General features: G+C 44.7%; 1 protein-coding gene across 2 annotated transcripts in view; it reads right to left on the bottom strand.

Moving 5' to 3' along the window:
- Positions 1-2161: 2161 nt before the first annotated feature.
- rbm28 (RNA binding motif protein 28) overlaps positions 2162-11910 on the bottom strand; it is a 40847-nt gene continuing 31098 nt past the window's right edge. The window contains exons 16-20 of one of the 2 annotated variants that reach the window (XM_062983463.1): positions 10761-10835; positions 7839-8197; positions 4550-4649; positions 4256-4389; positions 2162-2738 (exon numbers count right to left, since the gene is read on the bottom strand). In XM_062983463.1, the coding sequence (XP_062839533.1) occupies positions 2186-2738; positions 4256-4389; positions 4550-4649; positions 7839-8197; positions 10761-10835 (1221 nt within the window). In that variant the 3' untranslated portion in view covers positions 2162-2185. The remainder of the gene's footprint in view (positions 2739-4255; positions 4390-4549; positions 4650-7838; positions 8198-10760; positions 10836-11910) is intronic. The other variant, XM_062983464.1, reaches the window with a different exon arrangement.

Here is an 11910-nt window from a genome sequence, read left to right as displayed (position 1 = left end):
TAGCTGTGCCCGGCCACGCGTTGCTGTGGCGAAGTCTGGTGGTATGGGAAATAAAGTATTGAGGAATTGGTGGTAGTTAAGGTCAAGGGTAAAGGTTTTCCCCTGACATTAAGCCCATTATAAATGGGTTATATAGCTGTGTAGAAGGGCCTTGAGTCTACGCTGCCATATAATCCAGTTAAAATCAGATAATTTGTATTTTATAGGCAGTGTGGAAGAGGCCTAAGTGAGGCCTAACTCTGCCTGTCCCCTGGGCTGAGTGGGTTGCTAGGAGACCAAGTGGGCAAAGCTTGGCAGCAATTGGATAAAAACAATTATTCCCCTCCCTCCAATTAGGACTTAATTTTTCTTTTCTTTTTGTTGTATGAACGTAGAGGCATGGATGAGGGGTTGTGCTGCCAAGTTTAGTGTTTCTGGGATGTGTAGTTTTGTTGTTTTGTCCTAGGCCGAAATTTCATTAACCTTATATATATATAGAAGATAATAATAATAATAATAATAATAATAATAATACCATGGGGTCGTTGTGTGTTTTCCGGGCTGCATGGCCATGTTCCAGTAGTAATCTCTCCTGACATTTCGCCCACAACTCTGGCAGGCATCCTCACCCTCACAACCTCTGAGGATGCCTGCCATGGATGTGGGTGAAACGTCAGGAGAGAATGCTTCTGGAACATGGCCATACAGCCCGGAAAACACACAACGACGCTTTAATCCCGGCCATGAAAGCCTTCGACAACACAATAAACCACACTTGCTGAATTCCTTTTCCCTTTCTCCTGCTTTTCCCTTCTTTTCCCCCCTCTCCTTCCTTCACAGAATCATAGAATAATAGAGTTGGAAGAGACCTCATGGGCCATCCAGTCCAACCCCCCTCGTTCCCATTTTCCTCCCATCCTCCTTTTTCTTCTTCCTTCCTTCTCTTCTCCCTTCCCTACTTCCTTCCTTCCTTCCCTTTCTTTAGCCTTCCTTCCCTTCCTTCTTTTTCCATCCCTCCTTCCTTCCTTTACTTTTCTTCCTTTCCTCCCTTCCCTTGTTTCCCTTCCTTTCTGCCTTCCCTTCCTTTTCTTCTTTTACTGTCCTTCCCTTTACTTTCCGGGCAACGTCCTTGCAGATGGCCAGTTCTCTCACACCAGAAGCAACTTGCAGTTTCTCAACTCACCCGACATGGGGTAAAAAAGGGGGGGAAGGGAACCTACTTGACAAGTTATCTATGTAAATTTCCAGCTTGGACGAGTCCCTTCTTACAACCCCCCCAATTGTGGTGGAATATATGCATCTATATATATAAAAATGTAATGTGCGTTTTACTATGGAGTAAACAACAAAACCACTGAACCCAATCACACCAAATTTGGCCACAAAAGACACAGCCATCCAAAATAGGTCTTTCAATAAAAAAAAAAAACCTAGAAAAACAGTCCAAATTACAGAGGATGAGGAAGAGCCTTTCTCCCCCTAACTGCCAGTTAGAAAGGTAGGCTCCTTTAGCCCCGCCCCCGCTACCTTTAGGCCCCGCCCCTTCATATCCTAGCAACTCCCCCAGCCAAGATGGCGCCCAGGGGAAAGGCACTTAGGCCTGATCCACACTGCCTATAAAATACAGATTATCCAATTTGAACTGGATTGTATGGCAGTGTAGACTCAAGGCCCTTCCACACAGCTCTATTACCCAGAATGCCAAGGCACAAGTAACTGCTTTGAACTGGATTATCTTGAGTCCACACTGCCATATAATCCAGTTCAGTGTGGATTTTATACAGCTGTGTAGAAGGGGCCTCATATAATCCAGTTCTAAGCAGATAATATAAGATTAAAAATATAATCTGTAATAATTACTGTGGTATAATAATACAGAACAATAGAATCTCTAAAACCAGGACAGTAAATAAAGAGCAACACTCTGAAAGCAGGGAAATTGGGAATTCCAGAAAGGAAACAATCAGGGCCATCTAACACCTCCCAACAAAGGATCCCCCCAGGCAGGAAGCAGCCAGGCTTTGAAGCTGCAAGGCCATTAAATGCTCATCAAGGTGGCTAACTGCAGCATTCATACCTGGCTGAGAGAGTGTGACTTGTGGAGATTTGAGACCAGCCTCAGACCCAAACCTTCCCTGGGCCCAAAATGAAGGAACTGAATCACGTCTGCTCCACATCGATCTGGAAAAAGCCACCCTGGAAGTCTTTATTGGTTAAAAATATAAATATAGGTCTCCAGCCACGCAGGGGACCAAACCAGAGAGGCGCAGGCTCTGAACAGGACTCGGGAAGCCCAGGAAGGAAGGAGACCCCTCCCACGACGAACTTGGATCAGGGAAGGGGTGCCGAGCAGGGCCAGCCTCGCTCCAGACCGGCCTCCGTTGACCGGGCATCTCTCTCTCTGCCAAGATCCCAGTCGGAGGAAGAGGCCCTTCTGGTGGTGGCCCTTTTTGGCTTCCGGCCTTCGCAAAGATCTCCAAAGGGAAGGCTGAGATGCAGAGGCCACCTTGGTGTCCAGGGAGCTGCTCTGGGTTGCAGACCCCTCATTAGTCCAAGAGTCCAGAGGAGGAGGAAAAGGGAAAGCAAAGCCCTCCGTCCCTCCCGTCCAGGGCAGCTCAGCTCTCGAACCACTTGCCCCGCTTGGCCGGCAGACCGCTCTGTCCGCTGACCAGGATGCGGCGCTTGTACTGCTCCACCAGCTGCTCAAAACGGGCCTCGGCCCGGCTGCCCCTCGCCCGGCGCTGCTTCTTCTTGGGCGCCTGGAGGGGAAGGGCACGTTAGGAAAGTGCCCCAAACAGCAGAGTATTTAAAACAGTGATTCCCAAAGTGCGCGCTACCGCCCCCTGGTGGGTGCTGCAGTGATCCAGGGGGGCGGTGATGGCCACAGGTGCATTTGAATGTTTTAACTTTTTTTGTATTACCTTTCTATTCTGAGTTCAAAAAATAGTTTCATAATTTCAAACTTCAATGTTTTTAATTTACACCATTCTTTACTATATTTTACGAAAACGGTAGGAACATTAATACTGTTTAATTGCTATTAAAATTTTAAAAAATTAATTTCCAGGGGGCACTGAGTAATATTTTTTTTCTGGAAAGGGGGCGGTAGGCCAAATAAGTTTGGGAGCCACTGATTTAAAAGTACAAAAAGAATACAGTGTTCCCTCGCTACTCTGCGGTCCACTTTTCGCGGCCTCGCTCTTTGGTGGGATTTCAATAAATATTAATCTACATCGTTTATTGCGGTATTTTTGCTGTTTCGCGGGTTTTGGACGGGTCGAAAGGGAGAAATAAGGGGAGGGGGAGGGAAGGGTTGGAAATAAAAAAGGGTTATTTTGTCAGAGTAATGGTTTATGTAGGGTGTGAAATGTTCACTCATTGTTGAAGTGAGTGTGTGGTGAGCATTCCAGCAGAGGAATGGTTAAGTGCATAGAATTAGATTTCCTGCCTAGAGCAACTCTAATTCAGCTTCCACTTACATAGCCTGACATAAGTCCCTGGGAATGGAATGTGGGAGGTGGCAAGTTCTACTGATAAGCTTTTTCTCTGGTCGCCATCAATTCTGCCGGACATGCGTGTTAGCTGCGCTTCTGTACAGAGCTGTAAATAACTTCAATAAAGCTGTCTAACAAGCATTCATCCCCCTCACTCCCATCTGAGCTCTGTAACATTTTTCAGACTCCTGTAGAAGGTCCTCCTTCTTGAGCTATTCTCCGTCATGAATTAGGATGGGAGGAGAAAGAACAGGTGGAGCCGCAGTTTGTCCCAGGGAATGTGGTTGACTCAGAAAGGCAGGTGGATTCGGGAGCTGAGGTTGGCTTGGGAAAACAGACGGAAGGGAATGTGGAAAGTTCTCAGTCGAGCAAAGATAAGGATGACCTTCTACAGGAGTCTGAAAAATGTCAATAGGGCTGGGATGGGAGTGAGGGGGATGAATGCTTGTTAGACAGAGATTCCAGATTAAAGTTGAGATCAGGCGTTCATCGCAGTGTGAGAATTCCAGACAAAGGCGGAGAAAAAAAGAGCGCACAAGAACGTGTTTATGTTTTGTAAAGAGGGTTAAAAGAGATGTAATTTGGGAAAGATTCCAGTCAGAGCAACCTCACTTTTGGAGAATCAACTCTTGCCTTGTTCAAGCCTCGTCTCATGCCTAGAATCTGTTTGGATTACTTTTGAAGCTCACGTATTCAGGTTACCTTGGATTTACTGTGCTATTTTTGGGATTTTGGACTAAAATCTACGAAATCATTGAACTGTGTTTAAGGATTGCACTTACAATTGGATTTTGCTTATTTTTCTGCTGTTTAATAAGTTTCGCTGTCTTTCTTCAATAAACTGAAAAGACTCAAGCCTGCTGTGGTGGTTTGTGTGTTGGAGCAAGGCGAAGCAGTGCTGAGATGCGACACTCCCCTAATAATAAATAATAATAATAATAAACTTTATTTTTATATACCGCCCCATCTCCCTGAAGGGACTCGGGGCGGCTCACAACAGGGACAAGCCCGAAACAACGACACAACGTATTTGACAAAAACTTCAAAACATTTCAACGATACACAAAATAACTCACCTGCCTGGGCTCCTCCGGGGACGGCCTCTTCTTCTGCGGCCGGGCGGGGACGGCCACCTTCTTTGCCGGGGGCAGCTTCACCTTGCCCTTATCGCACCGCCTGCCAAGAGAGAGGCCACTCCGAGTCAGAAGGGTCCCCAGGGCAAGACCACACTCCCCGACACAGGCATGGGCCCAAACGGTGCACACGCATGCACATCTCCAGGCCTTGGGGTTGTTGGAAATAGCAACCCTCCAAGACTTCACTATTTGTTTGTTAATGTATATATTTGCTAACCTGTATTCTATGTGTATGTTGGTGTGAGAGGGGTTATAGACATGAGATTGTACTGAGCATGTTCAGACTCAAGACTCCATTTTGTTATCAGTTCACTTTAGACCTCAGCGGAGGAGGATACTGTGTCCAGTTTTGGGCACCACAGTTGAAGGGAGATGTTGACAAGCTGGAAAGCGTCCAGAGGAGGGCGACTAAAATGATTAAGGGTCTGGAGAACAAGCCCTATGAGGAGCGGCTTAAAGAGCTGGGTATGTTTAGCCTGCAGAAGAGAAGGCTGAGAGGAGACATGATAGCCATGTACAAATATGTGAAGGGAAGTCAAAGGGAGGAGGGAGGGAGCTTGTTTTCTGCTGCCCTGCAGACTAGGACGCAAGGGAACAAGGGCTTCAAACTACAGGAAAGGAAGGAGATTCCACCTGAACATCAGGAAGAACTTCCTCACTGTGAGAAGGGCTGTTCACCAGTGGAACTCTCTCCCCGGGGCCGTGGTGGAGACTCCTTCCTTGGAGGCTTTTAAGCAGAGGCTGGATGGCTGGATGGCCATCTGTCGGGGGTGCTTTGAATGCGATTTCCTGCTTCTTAGCAGGGGGTTGGACTAGATGGCCCATGTGGTCTCTTCCAACTCTACTATTCTATGATTCTATGATTCTAGGATGCATGTATGTGTTTGGATCTCAGTAGAGAAGTATGCTTTTGGACTTAGGCAAGGACAGTTTACTATATGCTTACTTTGGACTTCAGTGAGTCCAAATACAGTAGAGTCTCGCTTATCCAACGTAAACGGGCCAGCAGAACGTTGGATAAGCAAATATGTTGCATAATAAGGAGAGATTAAGGAAAAGCCTATTAAACATCAAATTAGGTTATGATTTTACAAATTAAGCACCAAAACATCATGGTACAGTACAGTCTCACTTCTCCAAGCCTGGCTTATCCAACGTTCTGGGTTATCCAAGCCATTTTTGTAGTCAATGTTTTCAATATATCTTGATATTTTAGTGCTAAATTCGTTAATACAGTAATTACAACATAACATTAATGTGTAATGAACTACGTTTTCTGTCAAATTTGTTGTATAACATGATGTTTTGGTGCTTAATTTGTAAAATCATAACCAAATTTGATGTTTAATAGGCTTTTTCTTAATCCCTCCTTATTATCCAACATATTCACTTATCCAAGCTTCTGCCAGCCCGTTTAGCTTGGATAAGTGAGACTCTACTGTATACAACAAATTTGACAGAAAAAGTAGTTCAATACGCAGTAATGCTATGTAGGAATTACTGTATTTACAAATTTAGCACCAAAATATCACGATGTATTGAAAACATTGACTACAAAAATGGCTTGGATAATCCAGAACATTGGATAAGCGAGTGTTGGGTAAGTGAGACTCTACTGTACTTTGAGAGGAAAGGTTCCCCAAGGGCCATTCCTCATTAACATCATCATCATCATCATCATCATCATCATCATCTAGAATACTAGTACTAACTCAGAAACTCCAAATATCTACAAATTACTTAAAGATTAAATTAAGTATGATACCCTGTGTACTCTAACGCAACTACATCTTATCTATAACTGAACTTTAATAAGAAATGTGCCTGTATGGTGAATTAATATGAGATGTTTGTGAGTAAACAAGGTATGTTATTTTTCAAAGAAGACTTTGGGTTTTTTTATCACTGAGTGCATATTTTAAACTAAGAGGTTTCGAAGAAGAGTATATGTTTTGGGCAACTACAACTTCAACTTAAGAAAAAAATCTTTAAAACTCTGATAGCCAAATATGTTTTTGTAGTGGCATGTCTTTGTCCTTGGCAAATGAAAGACATGGCTTTTCAGTCTAACAGCTGAGTTACCTGTGTGCCATTACATGAATACTTGTGAATATCACTTATTCAGAGGGTTCACTTCTAATAAGGGCGTGTTTTTCTTGACTAGTGGTTTTCAAAAGGTGGTCTCCACATGTTCATGGAGATTGACATTTGCCAAACGGATAGGACAGCATTTTTCTTTTTCAATAAGGTTATGACTGCCATTTTTTCCCCAATAGGGGTCTCATTCTCTGGGGGATTTTAAATAGAGGCTAGATGGTCCTCTGTCAGGGGGGATTTGATTGTGTCTTTTTGCCTGGACTAGGTAGCCCTTGGGGGCTCTTCCAGCTCTAGGATTCAAATACACAAACAAATGGCAAGGCAACAGGGGAAGTTGGAAAGGGAGAAAGATGTCCTAAGGAGGAAGGAGCAGGCTTCCTTTTTGCTGCCCTGGAGGGACAGGGCCTTCTCGGTGGTGGCTCCCCGGCTGTGGAACACCCTCCCCAGAGAGATCAGATGAGTTCCAACTCTTTTGGGCTTTAGAAGAGCCCTAAAAACATGGCTATGTGCCCAGGCTTTTAACGAATAAACGATGACACAGACTGACCTATGGATAAGGCACGAGGTTTTCGGATGAACGGATCTGAGCATATATATTTTTCAAATTTATATACTGTAATTTTATATTGTATTTAATTGTTTTTTAACTGATTTTATGTACTGTTGATTGATTTTGTATAGGCATCTAATTGTGCCAGTGTTGTAAGCCGCCCTGAGTCCCTTCGGGTGAGAAAGGTGGGATATAAATATTGGTAATAAATAAATAAATAAATAAATAAATAAGGGAGCCACGGGTTCAAATGACAGGCAAGGAGATTCCACTGAACATGAGGAAGACCTTCCTGACCGTAAGAAGAGCTGTTCAGCAGTGGAACTCCCTGCCCCGGAGTCCGGTGGAAGCTCCTTCCTGAAGCTTTTAAACTGAGGATGGATGGCCATCTCTCAGGGGGGCTTTCTCTGCATGGCAGAAGGGGGTTGGACTGGATGACCTTTGAGGGCGCCTCTCTCACCTCTATGATTCTAAAGTAGGAAGAGCCCCAAGGAGATCCCCACCCCACCCCACCGCAGCCTTGCCCCAGAGGCCCCACCTGCTGCTCAGCAGAGTCCTGAGCGAGAGGGTCCCCTCCCCTACCTGATCTTGGGGCCCCGGTGGGAGGGCAGGGCCAGGACCTTGCGCCGCTTCTTGCCGTCCGGCAGCTCCACCTGCTCCACCACGCCGCGCGTCTGGAACCCAGACCACGGGGTGGAGCCGGCGTCGGCGCCTCCTTTTGCGGGAGGGGACTTCCCCACGGGGTTCTCCCTGGGCCTCTTTGCGGCCGGGCCCTTTTGCTCGGTGGCGACGGGGGGTCCCTTGGGGCCCTGAGCTGCCCCTTCTGCTCCTTTCTGCTTCCTTTTCCGCCTCTTTGGCCCCGGCGTCGCGCTGTTTGTGGGCGCTGCTGGTTCAGGAGCCCCAGGGACGGCCCGAGCGGCTTCCTTCTGCCTCAGCTTTTGCTGCCAAGAGAAGAAGAGTCATGACACGTGGGACCCTCAAAGCAAACCATGCATCCATATATAGAACCATTAATACTTTATTTTTTTCTATCCCGCCACCACAATAATAATAATAATAATAATAATAATGATGATGATGATGATGCAATTAAGGCCAAGATCAAAAAATCAGCTGATGACCCAAAATGCAGACTGTGCAAGGAAACCGACAAAACCATGGATCATATCCTCAGCCGCTGTAAGAAAATTGCACAGACAGACTACAAACAGAGGCACAACCATGTGGCCCAAATGATTCATTGGAACTTATGCCTCAAGTACCACGTCCCGGCAGCAAAGAACTGGTGGGATCACAAACCAGCAAAGGTCGTGGAAAATGAGCACGCAAAGATACTGTGGGACTTCCGAATCCAGACTGGCAAAGTTCTGGAACACCACACACCAGACATCACAGTTGTGGAAAAGAACAAGGTTTGGATCCTTGATGTTGCCATCCCAGGTGACAGTCGCATTGAGGAAAAACAACAGGAAAAACTCATCTGCTATCAGGACCTCAAGATTGAACTGCAAAGACTCTGGCAGAAACCAGTGCAGGTGGTCCCGGTGGTGATGGGCACACTGGGTGCCGTGCCAAAAGATCTCAGCCAGCATTTGAAAACAATAGACATTGACAAAATTACGATCTGCCAACTGCAAAAGGCCACCCTGCTGGGATCTGCGCGCATCATCCGAAAATACATCACACAGTCCTAGACACTTGGGAAGTGTTCGACTTGTGGTTTTGTGAAACGAAATCCAGCATATCTATCTTGTTTGCTGTGTCATACAATAAAATAATAATAATAATAATAATAATAATAATAATAATAATATCCCGCCCCATCTCCCCAAGGGGACTCGGGGTGGCTTACCAAGGGACCATGGTCAAACAATATAAAAATACAACAGTAAAAACAAATCCAAACACAGCAATAAATACATCGAGAAAAAGCATACAACAACAACCATTTAAAAACAATTAAAACATGTTCAATGCCCTGTAGCAGTATAGTTGGTACTTCAATCTTCAGACTAAGGGCGAGGAATAAGGTTAACAAGGTGAAACGCATTATAACTTCTAGTGGAATGGTATAGCAATAAGGTGCAAAGTGTTGGAACAGAAAGCGGTAGGGGCTCACTTTGATGTTCTTCTTAATTAAAAATGGTTTGAAGAAATATAACAGTTAAAACCAATGTAAAGAGGGATAAACAATATAAAAATGTTCAGATACAAAAAGCAAATTAAAAACACAAGTAGCTAACAATCATAAAAAACAGATAGGGAAGGTAATAAAACAAACATCACCATCAATGAAAAAGATGAGGTAGTCAGGTCAAAAGTGCATGATTTTAAGACCATTAATAAAGTGGCTGGACGAGTGTCAAAACATTTCCTGAGATAATTTGGCAGAGGGAACCTTGTAAGCTGCCCCGAGCCCTCTTCGGGAGATGGTGCAGGATGTCAATAAATTTATTATTTTTTTTATTATTATTATTATTTTTATTATTATTATTATTATTATTGACACAACAACGCAGTATGACACAAGATAGACATGCTGGATTTCGTATTACAAAATCACAAGTCGAACACTTCCCAAGCGTCTAGGACTGTGCGATGTATTTTTGGATGATGCGCGCAGATCCCAGTAGGATGGCCTTATTATTATTAACATTGAGGCTGGGTGGCCATCTGTCAGGGGTGCTTTGCTTGTGCTTTTGGTGCACAAAGGTAGAAGGAGCTTGGACTAAATGGCCCAAGGGGTCTCTCCCAAACTTATTGTTTTTATTATTATTTTATTATGACACAGCAAACAAGATAGATATGCTGGATTTCGCATCACAAAATCACAAGTCGAACACAAAGTGTCTAGGACTGTGTGATGTATTTTCAGATGATGTGCGCAGATCCCAGTAGGGTGGCCTTTTGCAGTTGGCAGATCGTAATTTTGTCAATGTCTATTGTTTCCAAATGCCGGCTGAGATCTTTTGGCACAGCACCCATTATTATTATTATTATTATTATTATTATTATTATTATTATTATTATATTGTATGACACAGCAAACAACATAGATATGCTGGATTTCGTATCACAAAATCACAAGTCGAACACTTCCCAAGTGTCTAGGACTGTGTGATGTATTTATTATTATTATTATTATTATTATTATTATTATTATTATTATTATTATTATTATTAACATTGAGGTTGTATGTGTTCCTGTTTTGTTTTTTTACTTCAAGATAAGATATGTGCAGTGTGCATGGTAATTTGTTCATAGCTTTTAAAAAAACCTATAGTCCGGTCCTCCAACAGTCTGAGGGGCCATGAACTGGCCCCCTGTTTAAAAAGTTTGGAGACCCCTGAGTTAGTGTCTTGGGAGGTTGCCATTTCCAACCAAAAAGGGCCCCCCTGGGTTTGACGACAGACTGCCTCTGCCAAAACATGCCACCCCCTGAAGGCATGATGGGCAGTCCCAGCAAAAGGCCACCCGGTGCCCCCTGCTCCCCTCTGTCTTACCAGGCTGCGTTGTGCTCGCTGCTCCTTCAGCCTCAGCTTCCGGCGATCTTCCAGGGAAAACTCCACAATGGGACGCTGGGGGGGAATGGGGATCACAGGGTCAGAAAGAGCATTGGGGGGGGGGGGGGGGTTGCCTCAGAGCAACAGGCCAAGGACCCCCTTCTTCTCTGCATCCCTGGGAAATGGTGCTGAAACGGCATCTCTTCCAAGGCCATGAGCTGGCAGAAGGTATCCATTGCTCAGCATTTCTTTATTAAGTGCCAACAGAATCAGTGTCTCAGGATAAACCACAGGTTCACTGTAACTGGGGTGTGGCAGCTCAGTGCCGAGACTGTTGTCTATAAGTTTGTAGTAACCCTGGTGTTGTGTTGATGAGGGTTGGAGGTTGCTTATTGAGATAGGAGTGTTTGTAGATACTGTAAATACCATGCTAGTATTTGTACTATTTTCTGCAACTTAAGAAAGAAAAGCCTTCCAGTTGGAACGGTCAGCTTTGTGTCTGTGTGTTGTTTTTGTTCCTGAGGAGAGAGACCACTTCACTGCAAGAAGGTATTTGACTTCCTAACAGGAGGGAAGAGTCCCTTCTGCTACATAACAGGGAATTTCAAACTGATTTGAATTGCTGAGATGCTTTTTCTTGCCCCCCAAAGAAGGGACTGGGGACCCCCCTCTGGAGCAGCACAAAACTAGGCTGCGCTGCCTGTGTTGTGACTCAGCTGGAACCTCAAATTGACTCTGATGGGGATTATGGGATTCAGGTTCAAAATCAGGTTCAGAATGTCCGTTGTAGAAGATGAGGAACAGAAAGTTTTTCCCACAGCAGGGAATGATGTTGATGATAATGAAACTAGCCAGGTGCAAACTGACTCAGAAAAGGAGGACAGTTCTCAGTCTGATAGGAGGCAGGCTGACGCTAATGAGCAGGCTGAGCTTGATGAAAGGGAATCTTTAGATTGATCTGGCCGTTTGGAATTCAGGGTTCGAAGGAGTGTGAGAATAGCAAATGAGAAGGAGGTCAGAGGCCAAAGAAATGCTTTCATGCTTTGCAAAGGGTATTAAAACAGTGTGTGTGGAGGGTTGTTGTATGTTTTCTGGGCTGTCTGGCCATGTTCTAGAAGTATTCTCTCCTGACGTTTCGCCCACATCTATG

This window comes from Anolis carolinensis, chromosome 5, assembly GCF_035594765.1.
Source record: "Anolis carolinensis isolate JA03-04 chromosome 5, rAnoCar3.1.pri, whole genome shotgun sequence".
NCBI classification, from domain to species: Eukaryota; Metazoa; Chordata; class Lepidosauria; order Squamata; family Dactyloidae; genus Anolis; species Anolis carolinensis.
Note: the sequence above shows the minus strand (reverse complement) of the source record. Positions and strands in the feature narration are given on the sequence as shown.